Here is a 20,019-nt window from a genome sequence, read left to right on the forward strand (position 1 = left end):
GTGTAAAGTTACTGTAGATGAAGTTAAAATAAGTATGAAAGAAAGCAAACTTAACGTGAAGAGTCCAAACGGCTGCTTTACTCAATGATGACGTCTTGACAGTCATGTGACTACATGGCAGTCATGTGACCTGCATCACATGACTTTAGGTAACACCCTCCTCCAGGTAAAACTGCTGCTGGTGTTACTGGTCATTAGACTGGTCCTGCTGCTGAAGCTTCTCTTTAATGGTTTAATTTGTTTGTTGCTCTTAAAAATGTGAAGATGTAATAACCTGCATTTATTTTTAATTTTGATAAATGTCTTAAATAAATTAAGCACCTTATTATTTAATCAAGTTTATTATATTTTATTTTAAAACTCAATGTTAAATAAAAAGCTTGAAAACTGTCAATCCAAGTTTTCAGGATTTAACCCACAACCTTCAACTTTAACAACAACTTTTAAAATTCAGTGTTTCTGTTAAACACAGTGCGCTACAGAGTCACACAAGTAAATAAAGGTTTCATTTGAGGTTTTTGGTTTTGACCGGTGTCTCGAGGTTGAATCTGAATCTCAACATCAAGACATCACCAAACAGTTTAAACAGCTGGATCAGGTGCCCAAAAAGGTGTTTTTTATGTGAACATTTAAATTTGTTCACATGTTATAAAACTCTCCAACTTCATGATAAACCCACAATCTTAAAGCACACAGTCCGGTGTCTTCAGACTGGTTGCTGATTTTGAGTCTCTAGAAAACGTCTGTTTGCATACTGCAGACAACCAAATCCCTGAAATCATGTAGATATAATAATCTTTCTCATTATATTATATTATTTTTTGTCTATTCCAATGTATTATGTGAGAGAATGTCAGTGCTTACAGAACAAATTTATTTTAAAAAATAAGAGTAAATTCTTCCCCATTTTTGACTTTTTCGACACTACCGGCCCTGTCGTTTTATTCAATTATTCATTAAATATTATCATTATGAAATAAAAAATGGGGACAAGTACTTTTTCGTGTATTTTAACCTGCTTTTATTACACAAAAGGACCAGGTTAATAAATCTAAATATCAGCACCCACAAATATCATGTATCAGTAGCACACAGCAGTGTCAAAAACACAAATGTAGAATACTTTAGAAAAAACATCTCTCTTCCAAAGTTAAGTGTCATGTGCAAGGACAGCTGCCAGACCAGTAGCTAGTAAAATCATCAAGATGTAATTAATAATAATTACCAAGTCTACCAAGAGTATATTAATTTTATACATGACTCAGGGCATCAGCTAATCGGATGGTCTGCATTTATAACTACTACAGTCATTAGTTACCCACACAGCCCGACACAAAATACAGAAGCACACACAACTATCAACCATTGATTTATTATTAATTAATTTATTATTTTTAACAGAGTCTCATGTCCCTATGCCTACAGGAAAATCATGTGCTATCAAAGCAGTCTTCCACCTCCCCCTCTTCCAAAACAGGGCCACATACAATGTCATCACCTGGTAATCTCATGCTAACGTTAACGTTACAGCGTCACTAATGACAGATATGAAAACATTGTCATAATGTTAACGTCCACTGACTTTTATAACGTAACGTTAACGTTCAGATAAACAACTTACTTTAACGTTACATCACTTCTCACACACACACACACACAGCCAAGTCTACTGCCAATTCACACAAAATAAATAAGTTCATACACAACATACCATGTATGACCGCTGGTCTTATTTTCTTTCCTTTTTGCCGCCTCTAGATTGCTGTTGTTGACGCTGCTGCGTCTAGTCGTACGTCCTGATAACCTGTACGTCATACGACGTCTTCTCTGGTGATGCGTTAGATGGCTACCGTAATAACTGGTGTTTGAGTCTGCGCGCATTTTTCCCCCATTCAGTGTCAAAATCGGGGACATTTTCGGGGACAGCTTTGACCGGGGACAGCTTTGACCGGGGACAGGTCACCCAAAACGGGGACTGTCCCCGGAAATCAGGACGTCTGGTCACCCTAATATAGATACAAACTAACCCCATGTCTTATTTAAAATGTATCATATGTTGTTTACAAGATGCTCAGATAAAGCTAAATTATTGGTTAACTTTTAACAATTATTGTTTTTCGACTAAATAGGAAATCATGTTGTTGGATATCACTGTCTGCCCGCTTTACTAACCTGTTTTATTCATTGTTGACGTCTGCAACAGCGCCATCATGTGGCGAAACAAAGTAGCGGACGTTATAATTTTTATCACAAATAAATTGAGTTAATGGTGTGAACAGAAGACTGTTTTACATCTTTTTCTATCAATTCAAGGACTGTAAAAAACAACTGTATAAATATTAAATTCTATAGCTACTATAGTGTAGTCCATATACTGTAAAGAGTAGTTTGACCTTCGTGATAAAGGTAAATTAATTTTTAACATGCAGAAAACAATTTATTAGATTATTCAACCCTCCCAGGATGCATTGGCTCAGACCAACCTAAAATATTGATATACTACATAAATTCACGTTGCTTTTTTCATGAAACATGTTTTGAATGTATTGTTTGACTTGAATAGTCCCATTTTGAAAATGACAACTATAAAAATGCTATTTTACATACATTTAACAATACCTTTGATAAGTAACCATCAGTGCAGGAATTTTACTTGTAGTTCAGTATTTTCACTGTTTGGTATTGTTGTTTTTTATTTTTACTTTTCTCCCATTATTGATCTTCCAGACTTTTTTTACTCCCTTATGTAACTTCCAAACTGTTCAAACCTGGAACAAGTTAGTATAATATCCTAGACACAGAAAAGTGACATGTGGAGCTTATCAAATCTGATGGAAACAAGCATTAAAAAGAAAAACACCACACTGTAAATTACTTCTGATTTTATTCAATGGAAAAAAAGACCTTCAGGAAAATACAGTAATTCCCATAGTACACACAGAGAGGACATAAATTAGAGAGGCATGGCAGAGAGACGTTTGAGGGGAGACATGTCACCTGGCACCTGGGTGGTAGAAAACATTTGATCCACGCTCCCACACAGCCAGGGGCACACTGTGCACTATGCAGGATGTAGAGGAATCAGTAAAATCACACTCTGGACTTGTGTATTTCATACCGTGAGCAAAAGTTGATTATTCCTGTACACAAACGTCTAAATGATAGTACAAAAAGGGAATAATACAAAATACAAAAAACAGGGAAAAACTGCCCTCAAAATAAACCATAAATATTCATATCGATGCACATTGGTTTAACAAAACAATTGCTTCTGTAAACATTTTCAACATAAGGTGTGCATTACAATTTAAAACCACTGCAGTCGCATACTTATCTGAAGGGTTACATAATAAAAATTGCAGAAACAAGACTAAAAACTAAGTCTGAGTTAAAAATATGCCGCTTACTGTACTTCATGCCATCTGAAGTGGTTTTGTAACACTGCTTTTAGAATGACTTTTTTGCCTTCTTGCTTTTCACAGATGATCAGACAGTGAAAGCATCTCGTTCCAATGCTCTCAGGAGGTCCCACATTGGACAGTGAAGGCACCACCTTTACAGAGAGCGAGATTAAAGAGTAAGTGTTTAGGTGGTGATGGTGGTGGTGGGGAGGGGAGTGAAACGTTGCAATTGAGTCCTGTTTTCACTCATACACGCAAACAGCCGCCGGGATGGATTCTACATTTAACAGTGGAATGAGACTGTCTTAACATGATAGTGAAGAGTGGCCTCGTCATTCGGCTTTCAGAGGATGAAAAAAGTCAAACGAAAGGAATAAAATACAAGGATGGAGTCACCATCCAGTTAAAGTAGTGTATTTGTCTCTTCAATGCAGACAGAACTGAACTGCCTGTTTTGAAGCTCAAAAATGAAAAAAAGAGGTCCAATATTGAATCACATGATCAGTTCAGACTAAAGTGTTCCTACAGTACACAAAATCCAACCCTCTTCACTTTTTAACTCCTCCTACAGAGGAGTTTAAGCACTTGTATTCTGCTGGAGACCCCTCTAAGGCTCAAGTCTCCTTCAAAATACACAGTTGGATGATCATAGGTGTGAAATGTGGCTTCAAATTGTGCAGGAGGATCATCAGCTGATCCTGGCTACCTCCTTTCCTGTGGAGTGTGATGTTCAAAGCTTCGATGCATGCTGCATTTCGTTCCCTTACTGTCACTTCTGCCCACTGGCCTCCATGCTACCTTAACGGCCACCTGCTAATTCTGCATGTCTAATTCACAGTTTATCCTAGCCCTACTTATGACTGACGTTAAAGGAAAAATGCACCTGAAGAAAGAGGAGAGAGAGAGAGAGAGAGAAACATAAAAACAGCTATCTGTAATGCACCTCACATTTCTGGGTCCATGTGTTGGTTTTGATGGTGTGTTTCTATATTTCCAGTAGAACAACAGAATCCTTTTTTTTAAATAACCACTAACGGATTAAGAAAAAGACGGTTGACCAGAGAGGCAAAATGCAACACTTCATCACAAACTTCTGGAAAGCGCTGCTGATAAATAACAGGAGGAGTAGCTGAGTAATCTCCCTCTATGGGTGCTTCCTGCTCTCTTATGCTTTTATTTATGTGCAGCGAGTCACATACAAAATATACAGTGTGTGAAAAAACAGGGGCTAATTTTGTTGATAACACCAACATGCTGTCGTTAACAGGGCTGTCCAACCTCAAACTATGTGAGGAGATGTGGTAAAAGCTGAGCCTGAAGCCCACGTGGTTGTCGTTAGTATGTACAAGCTGTCCAGTACCCTGTATTTAATGGATATATCAAGAAGGTCCCTTAAAGAATCTTCACTTTAAAAGGAGAAGAAGGCAAAAAAAAGTGAAGATGCAGATTTACTAGTCAAGCATTATTTATGGGAGGAAAAGTGTGGCTGTGACATTAGAACTAGTGTTTAATGACGTGCTTGACGTAAATCTACCGTAGTGGGAATAAGAGTTAATTTTACCTGAACAGGACCCGGACTAAACACAGCAACAAAGTGTGGCACATACAGTAATCGCCTTCTTCAGTACAGCAATGACTGTGTTTAGTCTCGTATCGTCCCTTCAGACAAACACGCTCGGTCAGTCATTCACATGCTCAGTGTTTCTTGTGTTTCCCTCCACTCACACACATACATGATGCAAAGTTTGTTTTTGTTTTTTTTAAACTATGACACATAAAGATTTACCATCAACAGGCGACAGATCCCACGTCCCGCAGAGGAAGAGGATGGGGGAGGGGATCGGCTCAAAAGGTCAGGCGATGGGGTCGGGGTGAGAAAAAAAACTTGTGAGGCTCGTGGGTTTTTTTTTCTTCTGTTGTCTTAATATAGTTAACTAGTACACTGATTTGTGACAATGCACACAAAACAGAGTGGCACCTCCCCCTGCCCCCAAAAAACACACACCCGTCCTTCGCCTAACGCTTCTTTTCATGCTTACAGTCCAATCTGTTGTTTGCTTGCCCCGAGCAGTCGAGAGGAAGCTGTTCTCAAGGCTCTACTTCTTCTTCTTCATAGTTGTTGGTCATAGTCACAATCGTCATCTGTTGGTCACTGATTAGGTATGGTCGTCGTGTCGGCCGGTTGTGGCAGGATGACGACTACCAGCTCATAAGGGAAGTGCGTCCCAGGGTCATGAAGTACACCTGGCTGGCTCCTCCTTGGCGAACAGAGGCGAAGAAGACCTGGCAGACAAGACAGAGGCAAACATGAGCATTACAGGATTTGGTGGCATTTCTGATGCAGTTGGTATGGCAATTTGTGACCTGCAGGTTGTCTTAAGCTACCTTGACAACACAGAAATGGAGACAAATTGTGCTAATTGGTATTCAAAGGAGTTTCTGCTGTCCAGTGAATCAAATGCAAACGCTGCAAAATTATCATCCTAGTAGAACAAAACCTTCTAAGATCATATGACAACATATGCTGAAAATCTTAGAAACATTTTCAGCTTCATTAATTGCAATTCGATGGTGTTAATGTCAATATTTTCAGCTCGTTTTTTATATAGATTGAGAGTAGAGATATAAAAAAGGAAGGAAGGAAGAAAGAAAAACCAAAAGGCGGAAATACAGAAAGTATATATATTATTTTTTCACCTTGTCATTCCTCTCACAGAGGAACTTGAGTCTCTGGGCTCTCTTGTGCATGAATACACCGTCCAGGTGACCCGTCTCCACTGAGCGGATCTCTATGGCCTTTTCACCCCAGCCCATGATCTGGTTTGACCTAATGTAGGCTACGAGAACACAGACGGAGATCAAAGACTACGTGACGCACAGGTTGATTACAAAATAGAAGGGTTAGAATAGCTTTGTTATATGTTAAGTTTGCTGTGAAAACTGGAGCTGTGTTTAAAACTTACCCACTGAAGTTGGCATTTCTCCCCACTGCAGCACCACGTCCTTAGTGATGCGTCCGTAGGTGTTGACGTAGACGCCCTCGTCTTCGTAACACACCAGCAGCTCGATGCCGTCGGTGTTGGGTAAGATGATGATGGCGTGGCACTGAATGCTCGTCTGGATCTGAGGGGGGAAAAGAGAAGTAAAGAGAATGAAGAGTATGAAAGGGCAGTAGGAGATAAAAAACAAGGGAGGATCGGACTCTGTGCTGAGTATGTACATGTGTGGGCAGGTAGATGTCGTAGACGGCACCGGAGTCCACATCCACAGCATGGAAGCCTGAGCAGGATCCGTAGATGACTTTTAGCCTCTGACCCTCCTCTACAGTCAGGTCAACCAGCAGAGGCCTGTGCACCAGGTCACCAAAAGACTGAAACCAACCATAAATAAATAAGTTAGTTGGGAGGTCACAACTCGCAGGTGGAAACAAATAGAGATCCAGATATGCCCTGGGACCCATCTTACCTTAAAGGCCATGAATTTGTGGTAGGGTTTAGGTGCCCAGGCATACACCTCCACAGCGTTCTTCAAGGCCAGCACCAAGAACTTGATCCTCTCATATTTCACTGGAATGAAAAGTGAGTCAAGAATGAGTGAGAGTATTGCTTAAAGTCAAGCTTGTGGTTTAACCTTCTCTTTGTGCGTATTACATACCGACTTTGTAGTGGACGCAGCCCTCCAGGTCACCCACGTTGACCCAACCCTGCTTCTTCTCCACCTCAGGGTCGTTGTGCAAAATCTTGTTTCTGAGCCACGACAGGTAATACACCCGCAGCTTGTTCTTCTTTCCTGCAGGAAGAGGAGAGAAAGAACTGTATTACAATCTTTAAAAACACAAACGTGACCTCAAAACTTTGTAGCCACAGTGCTAATTATACACAGTTGTCTGCAAGATGACTGAATAGATAGAAATGAAAACGTCTCTCAACAGTCTAACAAATCTATCAATCAATTCTCTCAAACATCCATCCAGATCTTCATTACTATTTCTACAAGATTAACAAGAACCATCACCTTGCATTAGTATGTCTCTGCCAACAAGTCAAGGTTTCAGTTTACATCCATGTCTGTTAAGACTCATTTAATAAAAAGGTATTAAGTGTATTTCCTTGTACGTGTTCACATGCTTGGCCAATAAAGCTGATTCTGATAAGTTGTAGATTACAGTAGATGATGCACTGGATATGCATGTTGCTTCAGAGAAGCTATAAACTCTAACATGTGGATATTTCACACACCTTCAACAGCACAGAAGATTAATAGATTCGGTATCAGATTAAATGTGGAGGCCTATTAGACTTTTGTGTAAAACTTTGTCATAATTAGTGTATGAATTCTTGAGTTATGGTCAAATATGTGTTCTGTGAAGTTACAGTGTCTTTGACCTTTGACTACTTGATCTAATTAGTTCATCCTTGAGTCCAAGTAGCCATTTGTGCCAGCTCTGAAGATATGCTGTTCACAAGAATGGGATGAACTGACAACCCAAAAACTTTCCCTTCATTGTTAAGGACACAACTCGATATCTGTCTGAAGTAGCATATGTACCTGATATGGTGACTAGGACATTGAGTCCCTCGAGGACATCCATCTGCTGGATGCGTCGTCTGTTGATCAGGGGGTAGACTTTCCCCTGACCGCTCCGGTCCAGCAGCATCAGACCGCTCTCTGTCCCCACCAGCAGGTTCACTCCTGGAGCCATCACAAACAAATGAACATAGTTAGATGAGTTCACAGTACTGCTGAAGAGACTGAGGTTCCCTACCAGGGAGTACACTACCACATCACATGTTTATTCTTTAAGACATATTTACCCCAGAGTGCAGCACACAGGATCTCAGAGTTGAACCTCTTCTTGTACTTGCGGATCTCTGGCGTGTCGCTTGGCGGGCGTGTGTTGACCGGGTTGACGTTGACCACTGAGCCTTTACGGGATGGATCAGACCTCAGCGGGTCCGCCATCCGTCCATCCTGCCCAAACGCTGCTGAAGGGGGCACAGAGATGGAACGAGTCAGGCTGGATACTACAAATAAATCAAATTATTAATGAGCAACCTGATGTCTGAAGTGTGCATATCTCTGTTTAGCTTCACAGATACTCTTCAGTTAAATGACACCATGAATGTATGTATATGCAACTATGCTGCAACTATTGACGCTGTATAACGTTCAAATGGACTCATCACCTCATCTCAGATTTTTCAAAACAATTTAAAGAAAAACATGCGGAGGAGGTTTCACGTGTTCCGTTAGCTGTTGACCTACCCATGTTGTTGAGGGAGCTGCCGCTGGATGGAGAGACCTGGAGAAGCCGTGGGTCGATGAAGGGAGTGAAGGAAGAGGAAGACTTGTGTTTGGACATGGAGTTGCTTTCTGACTGGGTCTGACAAAGATTGAAAAACATTTAGAAAACAACTTAAAAAGCCACAGCTGGATTTGACAGTATTCCTTATCAAAACGGGGCGAGCAGACAACAGCTGTAACACATACAGTAAACAGCAGATCTACCATACACCGAAATTAGTCTTTTGGTCTAAACCATGACATAAAGATTTGTTACACTAGTGCTGTGTTAATAATTACTATAAACTAGAACTGTTTGTTTAATCTGCAAAAAGCAAAACACTCCCTTAGTTTTGAGCAGATGAGTAACAGTTCTCCCTCTTGGGGATCATAAACAGCAACTGTATCCAATCATACTGGGTCAAACAATGACATTCATACTGCAATTTTTATGAAACATGAAATTGGAAACACATCACTTCCACTGAAATTCAACGAGAAGATGGCGTGCAGTCATGTTAGTTCTTTGAAAGCTGGCGTAGACAGAAATGTCAGAGAAAGAGGAAAACCACATGTGTGACAAGAAAGAAATGCGTTAAAGGAAATGAAAAATGATCTGGATGCTGTGAAGTGTTAAAAAGAAAAAAGCTGCTCCTAATAAAGCACAGACAGAAGAGGATCATGACTCCACCACCCAAGATGCATTGTGTTATATGTCACACCAAAAAAAAAAAGTAATATATAACAATCGACATTAAAAGTAGGATTTACAGGTTTGGTGTTTTAAAAAAATTCTGCAAAATCATCACACCAGACAAGCCATCACCCAACACTGCTACAACTATTCAAAGTGGTTAAGATATGCCTGTTTGTATTGTAGTTCACCCCCCCCCCCTCCTGCCCCTGTTTAGTTTCCTCCTTGCCATGACCACGTTCTACCAACAGGAGGCACCAGTGTTAGCAGTGACTTAGTGCAATGCAGTGGAAGGGGTTGCAGCAGCAGCTCAGGAGATTCAAACCAGGTGTCAGCCAAGCCAGAAGGGGGCAGAGGAGAGCCAGAGTGAAGCCAGGAGCACAAAGAGAGGAGGTGGGGGTGGAGGGGGGGCAGGATAGGGTGCAGAGATGCTCAGAGAAAACACCCGAGGACGGGACAGTAGATGTGTGCAAGCTTGGAGATGACTACTGCAAGTCCAAGCTTGCGCACTCTGCTACTGTCCGTCCCCCGGCTGCTTGTCTCAGTGGTGTGAGGGTGACATACCTCTATGGCAGTGAGCTTGTCCAGGGAGTTCTGTGGGGACATGGCAGGACTGGCATGGCTAGATGATGAGGGGAAGGAGGAAGAGGAGGAGGAGGAGGAGGAGGAGGAAGGGATGGTTGTGGAAGAGGAAGGGGAGTGGTGGCTCTGTTGGATAAGGTCTGGTAGGTGGTGTATGCGGCCGGCAAAGCCATTTTTCTCTTGGAGGCTGTGGCTGGTGGGGGTTTGGGGCTGGCCATGGCCATGACCGGGGCCGGCCGGGGAAGAGAGATTGACCAACCGCTTTATGTCAACGGTGCTCTGGAAGCAAGAACAGGCACACTTGGGCTGGAGCAAGCAGGTGGAGCTGTACGTTTTACCTTTGGCAGCTTTGTGTTATGAGTTACTCTTTTTTTTTTTTCACAAGATCCTCTTATTCCCACATCACATTTAAGATATTCCTAAAGTCCTCCACTGCTGTGCATGTCACTGTAAATACAATCTATAATTAAACGTTTTAGATGTGAAAAGTGAAGCATGACTAATTATTTTTTTGTTAAACATAAAAAAAGGCATGATAATATATAGAAATGGTGGAGAATGGGTGGATAAACAGACACTGGACAAAGAAAGAGGAAAATGTCATTTCTAATCAACTACACACAAGCAGAATACGCCTTTAACTGACCTGTCTGATGACCAGCGTGCCATCCTTGGAGGGCGTAATGGCTTGGTCGCTCTCTGAGTCTTCAACCAGCATGGTCTTAGCGGACTCTGTCTCTCCGTTACTCAGCCGCCTGTAGAAGCCATGGGAATATCTGACGTCCATAACCAGACCAGTGTTAACAGTCATGCAGAGAAGCCATGCAAAATGCACATCCTCAGGGGTCAAAATAGGTTATATTATGTGTATTTGGGGGAAGCATAAATGCTTATTTTCTTTATAATATAATGTTTCTCTCATGCTTCAATTACAAGGAAATGTTCTAAATTTAAACATATAATTCAACAGCAGCGCCTGCTTCATTTCTCACATACAAACATGAATGCAACAGTGAAAATAACATCATCATAGTTCTACCAACCCAGCCCTGGAGTCCTCAGCTCCTGAGGTGGACTCTTCTCCCGCCTCCTGGTCCACCTCCTCGTCGTCATCCTCGTCGGTGGTGCCTGAATCCTCGCTTGAGGAGGAGTAGTCGGTCACTTTGTGGGGAGGCCGCACGTCGTCTACTGCGCGAAGCTCCTTGGCCAGAGCTGTCAGGTCCTGAGAGGAGCAGTGATGAAGTCTTAAAAGTCTGATATTTTGGCAAAACTTTGTCATTGTCTAGAATGATGCCTTATTAGTTTCAAAACTTTTATAAAAGTGTTGAAACAAATTTTTTTTTTTTATTGTTTAAAGCTCCATTATTCTAGACAATTGGGAGCCTTGAAATCATCCCTCCTCACTTCATATCAACTTTCAGCCATCTATCAGGTCTTGCCTCTATGTTTAACTTTCTTTGCATACAGTATCAAATCTCTGGGTATGCAAAATAGGAAAATTTGACCTTTTTTTTTATTGCCCTGGATTAGCTTTCTCCCTGGGCTGCAGAGTCAACATCATCAACTCAGCCCTGGGCTCAACAAAAGGCCAAAGAAAAGAAAAATGTCAGTTTGAAGCCTTGATTACAGTTGGTCTTGTTGCAACATATTGTTTGAAAAAATAATAATTTTCCGATTCCTAGCGTAGTGTTGTACCCTTTTGTAACCACATTGCCTCCTCTGCTTCTCCCCTGCGGAACTAATAACGCAGTTCAGTGACAAGCAAGAAAGGGAGGAGGGATACTTTCCAAATGGGCCACAGTTTTTATCCGACAACAAAGCCAGGTGAGTTTAAGAGCCATTCTGACACGTACAAGGAAACAGGAGGAGTGTGTTTGCATTCAAATGTGCTTGCATTAAATATCCAGGCTCGGGAAACTGCCGCCGAGGGTTTTTAACCCCTCTGGTGCCGTGTGTGTTTTGTTGATGACAAGCAACAAAGTGGGAAGGAACTGTGCAGGCACAAGGCAAGACGCCGGCAGGAGGCAATAACATCACAGGCAGAGAGGACAGTAACCAATGAAAGAACTACAAAGAAGTATTGCGTTAATCCTCACAAATCCTTTCATCGCAAACCTTTAGGCCTGTCACGATAATTATGTTATCGAATTACCGCACAATATATGTGGACATGACCTCAATATTACCTTTCGCCCGTACATGCATGTTTGTATACATAACAGTTTAGCCAGCATGATGCTAGAATAAACATTTATATATTTTTTAGGAAAATCATCTGTCCACCTGTTTCAGCAGGTTGTTTCCAGGTTGTTTTTTTTTAAAGAGGAAGGCGGCACATCAAGCTCACTTTTCCTCATCCTCCAAGTCACGTGAAGATCTCACTCCCCATTAGCAATTAATAAGCTATTCATGTCACATTGGATAAGAAGTCGTCATAATTCTTCGCTGTGCATGTCCTGAGCGGAATATTCTTAGTAAGTGAAAGTTCAATGCTTTTTGAAAGGGTGTACTACTTACAATATTATATCAGTGGCATAACATGGTCTTAAAATGACAATAATATCGGTTATCGCAATTATTTCTAGGATAATATATCATCCTACAAAAGTAGCTATCATGACAGGCCTACAAACCTCAGTCATATAATGCAATGAGTGGGGCAATGGTGCAAGCATAGCAGAGGTGTGATTATGTAATCTCATTTAATAGGCTTACCGCATCCCCCTATGAGGGTCCCCAACAATCACGAACCATTGGATTCATGTGAAGTAGTAATAAAATAAGAGGGGGGGGGGGGGGAAACACAGAAGTGGAAGAAAAACAAAAAACAGTTTTCACCTATTCAGCATCAAAGAAGTTTAACCAGCACTTTAGAGGCGGTGGACTTACAGCTGGTCGAGTAGGCCTGCCGAGGTTCTTTTCATCTTGTTTTTTGGAAACGTTTTCAGGTCGCTGGAGAGGCGATCCTTCAGATTTGGAGGAAGCTTTGGGGGAACAAAAGGAAATCGTGTTAGAGAGGGGAAGCAGTATAGCGCCAGGAGATCTTAAACTGTCTGTGTGAAAACAGCACAAAACTTATAAAAGCATGTGCCGATAACACAGTGTAGTGTTGAGTAAGAATGATGTTATTATGGCAATACTCGTAATATACTAATTAGCAGTTAGTAGTGAGTGAAATGTGGCTGAGTACAGTACCAGGGGACTCACAGCGTGGCCTGAAGCGGTCCCCAGGACTGGCTTGGGAGCTGGAGTTGGAAGAGCCGGAGGAGCTGCCGCTGCCTGGCCGAGGCTGCAGCTTCTCCACGCGGTCCCACAGCGGGCGCTGCTCCACGTTACTGCCACGAGGAACAAAGACACATTAACAAGCTCAGCGGGGTCACATAGTGATATCATTCACAGCAGGATTAGCCACAGTCCTTTTATTTAATTGAATGTTAATATACTTTTTTTTGTGCTTCTGATAACACGCCTGACATCTCACATTAGTCGACATCAAATATTTAACATTAAAATTGAGGAAATAGTTTCACCTCACACCTCTACAGATTTGAACTGCTTTCATCTGCCTGTTAACTCTGAATTTTAACTTAATAATTGCAAATTAATTCTAAATTCATGGTAAAATAAGCAGAGATGTGTTAGTGGTATTTGCTAAATCTATCACTTTTGTATAAATACATTCAGATATGTGATTTAGTTTGTTAGCAAATTAACATTTACAGACTAACACTATACTAGTAATCTATTACTATTTACACATTTAAAACAGCTTTAATGTGTAGAACTGCCTGACAAGTTTAAAAATAGCTACATACACACACAGAGAAAAATCTGTTCACATTCTGAGGTGTCTTTACTGACCTGCCAGCGTTCCTCTGTCCGCCCTGGTTGCCAGGCTGTGATGGCAGAGGGGACTCTCGGCGTGACAGTACTGGAGACCTGGATGTAGTCCTCACTGGTACCTGGAGAAGACAGATTCAAAGGACTTAACACAGTGGTACGTAAGTGTGTGTTAAACCCATTAAAACTAACAAAATCAAATATCTTACAAATATATATCAACTTAACAGAAAAGTATCATTCAGATGCACAGATTGCATTGCCGCATCATCAAGCGTGAACTTCAAATCTGTCAAATTTGATTGTGAAAAGAAAACAGAGCTGTTCAACTCTTCAGCTACAAACCTTGAATACAATACAGGGAATCAAAGACATGTTCAAATTGAAAATGTGATTCAAGGCTTTAAACCTGCTGCTGTTAGAAAACAAATACAAAAAAACAGGCATACAACAAACCGAAATACAACAATTTTTCCTAACCCGCGACTCTCAGAGAACTCCTCAGTGATGGCACAACCTACCAAACACCAGTATCCCTACCACACATTGATTAGTTGGTTGGTTAGAGGAATGTGCTGTTTCTTGACATCATGTCATATAGTTTCTGAGTTATGGAGATGCAAAGTTCACATTTTTAAACCTCGTATTGCCATTTGTGGGCCTAGAATTGCAAAATGTAGTATTTATTAGTACTTATAGTAGTGGCATTTGACATCCGTGTTCAATGTTGATCAACGAATGAGACTGAACACAGCAAGGCAAACACAGACACACAGCATGATAATAGAAGTGACCGGCGTGACAAGAGGTGAATGAGGGGAGGAAGAGTCGAGGGAAGGGAGGGAATCAGGGGAGGGTCAACTAACCTTTGGAGGCACCTCCTCGCTGCTGGCCTGGTGTTCGGCCCGAGGCTGGGCCTGAGGGTGGTGGAGGGGAGGTTGGGGCTGGGGGTCAGTGCGTGCGGGCGATGGGTGGTGATGGTGGTGGTGATGGTGGGGGTCCTGGGAACACAGGTGGAGTTGTGCAAAGCTAGAGGTCACGCCGCCGGGCTCACTGAAGGACTGGGAGCGAGAGACCACGGGCGGAGGAGGAGGAGGAGGAGAGGGGGCGGCGTTGTTGCTGCTTTTAAGAGCGGCCAGGTGGGACCACTGGACCTTTTCAGGGAGGGAGGAGGGGGACAAGAGGAAGAGGAGGAGGAGGAGGGAAGGAAGGAAGGAGGAGGGGGAGGGGAGGGGAGGTGAAACAAGCAGACAACACAGTGAGACATGAGGGAAGATGTGTGTGTGGCTTTTAACATACATGCACTTAGATATACACATGCATACAGCAGACGAAGCACGACACAAAACGATGATTGTTGATTGTTTAGGTTTCAGATTGATGCAAATGCTCAAAGTGACTATTTTGTATAATTAAGATATTATAGTTGTAGGTACACATACTGTATGGTAGGATTTATTTATAGATTAGTCTCTTCTGTGGTGGTTGTTTTAAATCACTAGCTCCATATCTACAAAACACACTGGTGTTCAGTATATAATTTACTCACTTGTGTTTGAGTATACACTCCTTGCAGGTGAAAAGAAAATTGAATTTTCAAAATTGTCAAAATACAAACAAGAGGTGACACATTGAACAACACGATATCTAGATGATTAACTGTTGTCTCTGTAAAACCATTATTAGGAGCACGGTGGGGTCGGAGACTGATGAAACTACTGTGCAGTCAGCTTTTTACAGCATCTACATTATTAAGAAAGCCAGTACACAGGAGCCGGATCTTTCCTGCTTTACTATGGATGCCAAAGTCTGACACTTACCTGTGAATCAGTCAGAAAACAACTGGAGAAATGAAAAACATGAACGGCACAAAGTGACTAAATTCATCCGAAAACACAGCATACTCTGTCTTATTCTTACTCCGAGAGCTTAAAAACTATATGATGCGAATGCAGATAGTTTTAGGAATGATTTGGGATTCAGCCCACTATAATGAAGTGAGATACAGTTGATATAAAATGATCTCTAACCTAAATCTAATTTCTAATCTAAATCTGTCTAACCAGGTTTAACAACAGTTGGTGCTTGCAGGAATTTGGTGGACACTTCAGCAGGGTGGGTGACTTGCCTTCATGGGGTCTCCAGATACGCTATACCACCCTTTTGCCCCCAAAATGTCTCTGCTGTTGCTTTGCTCTTTGTGTGAGTACACAAATCCAGCAGTGAGGAAGGTGAGGAAGAACAAGAAAAAGGAAAAGGAAAAGGATGAAGGAGGAAGGAGTTACCTGAGGCTCCATGGGTCGGTGCATGGCGGAGGCCTCGGAGGAGCCTCCATTGGAGAATGGTTCAGAGGAGCGGGGAGGCAGAGGGGGCTGCTTAGGAGGAGGGGCGGTCTGAGGGGAGCCCTGAATGTTCTTACGGTACCGTTCATCGGCCTGGGATGAGGGAATCGCACAGGACAAAGAAGGCATGAGGGTCAATGATTGAACTAAAGCAGAGAAACCAGGAAAATCAAGTAGAATGGAACCACTTCTAAAGTTCAAGATAAATAGACAATGAAATACTCTATGGCCTGACGATGAGTGCATGTTCTTAGAAGTCATATCTACTGTGTTCAATAGCCCATGCACAGATTTAAAGCTTGAATTTCTTTCTTGTTTAAAAATGGTTCCCATCTCCTTGTTTTTTTTACATTTTTAAAAAAGCTCCATTAGGAATCTTTTGTCATACTCAGAAACCTTCATATTTGACTGACAAAGAACAATCAAGACAACCGGTGACAATGATATTAAACATGCTTTAAAGGCCATTCGAGGCAGCCGTACAGACACACACAGAGGTGGAGACAGGACTCTTTTGAACATCCTTGAAAACATATTAGACTCATAAATGGTGGGAAAGAAGATCATTGTTAATCGACACGAAACAGCTCCGTGGATGACACTGCTTAGGGTGTCCTGCATGTTAGTTTGGCCGTCTACATGCAACGACCCAGTCCACACGCACACATTGACAGCATTAATGAAGAATTTCACAGGTCGGCCATCCAAGATCAAGAGAAAATACGAACACTTGTGGTATTTTATTGTTCCAGCGAGAAAAACCTCTTTTAAAAAAAAGGATGAAAGGCGAAGTCATGAACAAATAAACTATGGGGGGACAAAGTCCTGAAAGATAAAATGAGCAACAATGCTGAAAATGTTAATCATCTATTGAAATGGCTATCGCTAATTATTTCCACTTCGTCACAAACCTAACAAACATTTCTCTTTCTCTTGCTCAGCCTCCTTCAAGTGAAAATGAAGGCGAAAACATCTCAAACATCCGACTGGTTTTAGTAGTCAAGGGAGGCTAGCAATAGTGCAAGTGAGAATGAGTGCCGGAGAGAGAGAGAGAGAGAGAGAGAGAGAGAGAGAGAGAGAGAGAGAGAGAGAGAGAGAGAGAGAGAGAGAGAGAGAGAGAGAGAGAGAGAGAGAGAGAGAGAGAGAGAGAGAGAGAGAGAGAGAGAGAGAGAGAGAGAGAGAGAGAGAGAGAGAGAGAGAGAGAAAGAGAGTGGAGGGAAAACAGCTCCGTTTTATTCAGGACATAAAAAGGCTGGTTGCTGGTGGTTGCGAGCCTGTGGTTTTCCATTCTCCACCGTACCCCCTACTTGTCTCGTACAAAAGGGCCTGTCTGAGTGGGCCTGCATTCTAACAAATTAGTTACCGCTTTGGAATAACACCACAACTTCCACAAATGAACACACAACGCAGCATGTGTCTGAACTCAGTCAGAATTATAAGTTATTGTGCATTTTTGTCTCGAGATTTCATGTTGCGACCCATCTTTATCTTCTCATGCAGGCTTAGAGAAGTAACTAAAGAAAACCCTTATTTGTTGCTCGCACCACCTCTATCACCATGGCCACTGAGGCTGTGTGAAGACAAGCAAGAAGCAGCTGGAAAGAGCAGGCAGCGGGGTAGTCAGAGCCGAGGAGGAGGTTCACCTCTCTGATAGGCTGAGGAGGATGATTGACAGGCTCGGCGGGCCTATCGGGCTCCATATGTTCTGCCTGGGGAGGTTTAGAGTCAGTGGGGGTTTCAGTCTGAGTGGGGCTGGGAATGGGGGAGTTTGAGAGCTGGCTGTTGCAGGTCTCAACAGAGTCAGGCTTCTCTGGCACTGCTGCCTGGGATTTTGTGTTGTCAGGGGGGATTGTCTGAGGGGCTCTGGAGGACTCCTGAGCACCTCTTGCTACAGACACAGCACTGTCAAGGACCTGAGCTTGTGGGGTTGTGGTGAGGACTCTGTCAGGGGGAAGGGTGGAGGTCTGAGGAGGTTTGCTATGGTCTGAGGGGAGTTTGGTCTTGTCACCAGGCTGCTGTTTGGTATCGTGCTGGAGCGACAGCAGGTAAGCCTGCTCCTGCTGCAGCCGCTTATGGAGTCGCTCGGCCTTGCGCTGCTCCTCGAGCTCCCTCCACTTGAACTCCTATGCAGAGTGTGGGGTTGATTCAAGGCTGGCTTAAAATCAGTGCCATCTTCCTTTCCCATAAAAAACACAACCTTTTCCCAAAAAACATTCATACACAGAGACTTTGGCATCATTTATCACTTCATTTGCCCGTGTAACTATTTTAACTTGTGTTGTGTAATGTTAGAAAGCTACGAAAAGCCAAACTTCATTAAAAAGGACATTAAATGAGCAGACTGCATCTAATAAAATATAATTAAATAATTGTTAACAAAAATAATGCAAAATGTGATTTTAAAAAAAGAAGATGAAATCACAAAGCGTTACACAATTCTACTCATTTCTTTGTAAGCAAAAAATCACACCTGTTAAAACCAAACATTTGTTGTGGAGCATTTCCTGATGACTTCTTGTCTTCATCGCTGTCACATTCACATCATTTTCTGATAAAAACTGGTCAAATTAGCTTCCAGTTTTTAAATCACTGGACAAACTATTACAAGGGTTTCATTCATTATCATGCCATTACAATACAAATTAAGTTCAGTCAAAACATGAACTCAGTTCAAACCATTTTATCATCATCATATTGGTAGTTTAACTCTCAATATAATTGATAATTTTAATAGTATTAAAATGCTTAAAGTGCTTTGATGCCCACAAAGATGTATACAAAATCTAACACACATCAGGCATCATTTCAGTGGTTAATTCATTAGTTACTAAAAGGCTGATCCTGATGTGTATAACTTGATTTCTTTGCATCTATAACAGTCCCCTTAGAAAGGAGGAAAGATCTGGTGTTAATATATTGTAGATTTTATAATGAGGTGTATGTGTGTGACTGACCAGCAGCATGGCCTGTTCACGGAGCAGCTGCTCCTGCAGCATCTCCAGGTGTCTCTGCTCCTCTTCCAGCTGACGTCTGATGTACTCCTGTCAATAACAGTAAAGCAGGCGCTGAAGTTAGTAATCAGAAGTAGAGATACCATGTCCATCTTTACCTCCAGTGTCTGTCTGATTTGTGGCTGTGCGACTGTAAAACTGATCCCAAATAATAACCCTGAATACACAAAGATCTACAAAGTTGTTGTTTTTCCCCACAGCTTCACTTTCATTCACATATTGTTTGGATATGTTTCAACAATGTAAACAGTAATTGCAGAGTTGTGTCTCACGTCCATCTCCCATGACCTTTTTTTTTTACAGAGCTAACATGTCTTTTGCTGTTTTGTTATGCTTGTGTCAACAGTACTGGAGCTGATTCTAAATAGTCTTTACTTTTTAATTATTAGCTGAAACCTTAGCACAGCTACAGTGCATGTTGTCTACATTTTGGATCTCACTGACCAGCATCATCTCTTTCCCCATGACATACACACTCCACCTTCTGGTGTGGACGAAAAGACCCCCAGTCAATTTCAAAAGGAGTATACGGCAGCCCTCAGGCAATTCTTACTTGGTGCATTTGAAACATTAGAAGAAAAACATGTTAAACAGCTGACCTGTTCACGATCGTTCCTTCTCTTCTCATCCTCGGCCCGCCGGCGTTCCTCCTCCTCCTTACGTCTGCGATCCATCTCTTCAATGCGCCTCTTCTCCTCTTGCTCGCGGCGACGCTGCTCGCGCTCCTGCTGCCTCCTCATCTCGCGTTCACGTCTCTGTTGCTATGGGGCAGTACACCAAAAAAAAAAGAGTCAAAATTTCACAACAAAAACATGATTTTTAGCAATCTGATCTTTTTGTTTGCCAATATCATCTTTAAAAAAAAA

General features: G+C 42.0%; 1 protein-coding gene across 3 annotated transcripts in view; it reads right to left on the reverse strand.

Annotated features, from left to right (window-relative positions):
- Positions 1–3,823: 3,823 nt before the first annotated feature.
- The window catches only part of LOC134006586 (mitogen-activated protein kinase kinase kinase kinase 4-like), a 36,038-nt gene continuing 19,842 nt past the window's right edge, over positions 3,824–20,019 (reverse strand). The window contains exons 13-31 of one of the 3 annotated variants that reach the window (XM_062445501.1): positions 19,753–19,914; positions 19,097–19,183; positions 16,086–16,235; positions 14,667–14,954; positions 13,822–13,922; positions 13,168–13,295; positions 12,850–12,944; positions 11,004–11,182; positions 10,607–10,715; positions 9,943–10,239; positions 8,667–8,784; positions 8,216–8,386; positions 7,950–8,093; positions 7,056–7,190; positions 6,867–6,967; positions 6,622–6,771; positions 6,365–6,524; positions 6,099–6,238; positions 3,824–5,684 (exon numbers count right to left, since the gene is read on the reverse strand). In XM_062445501.1, the coding sequence (XP_062301485.1) occupies positions 5,601–5,684; positions 6,099–6,238; positions 6,365–6,524; positions 6,622–6,771; positions 6,867–6,967; positions 7,056–7,190; positions 7,950–8,093; positions 8,216–8,386; positions 8,667–8,784; positions 9,943–10,239; positions 10,607–10,715; positions 11,004–11,182; positions 12,850–12,944; positions 13,168–13,295; positions 13,822–13,922; positions 14,667–14,954; positions 16,086–16,235; positions 19,097–19,183; positions 19,753–19,914 (2,799 nt within the window). In that variant the 3' untranslated portion in view covers positions 3,824–5,600. Of the gene's footprint in view, positions 5,685–6,098; positions 6,239–6,364; positions 6,525–6,621; positions 6,772–6,866; positions 6,968–7,055; positions 7,191–7,949; positions 8,094–8,215; positions 8,387–8,666; positions 8,785–9,942; positions 10,240–10,606; positions 10,716–11,003; positions 11,183–12,849; positions 12,945–13,167; positions 13,296–13,821; positions 13,923–14,666; positions 14,955–16,085; positions 16,236–19,096; positions 19,184–19,752; positions 19,915–19,952; positions 19,986–20,019 lie in introns of those variants that run through there. The other 2 variants (XM_062445502.1, XM_062445503.1) reach the window with 2 other exon arrangements.

Source organism: Scomber scombrus, chromosome 24, assembly GCF_963691925.1.
Source record: "Scomber scombrus chromosome 24, fScoSco1.1, whole genome shotgun sequence".
NCBI lineage: Eukaryota > Metazoa > Chordata > Actinopteri > Scombriformes > Scombridae > Scomber > Scomber scombrus.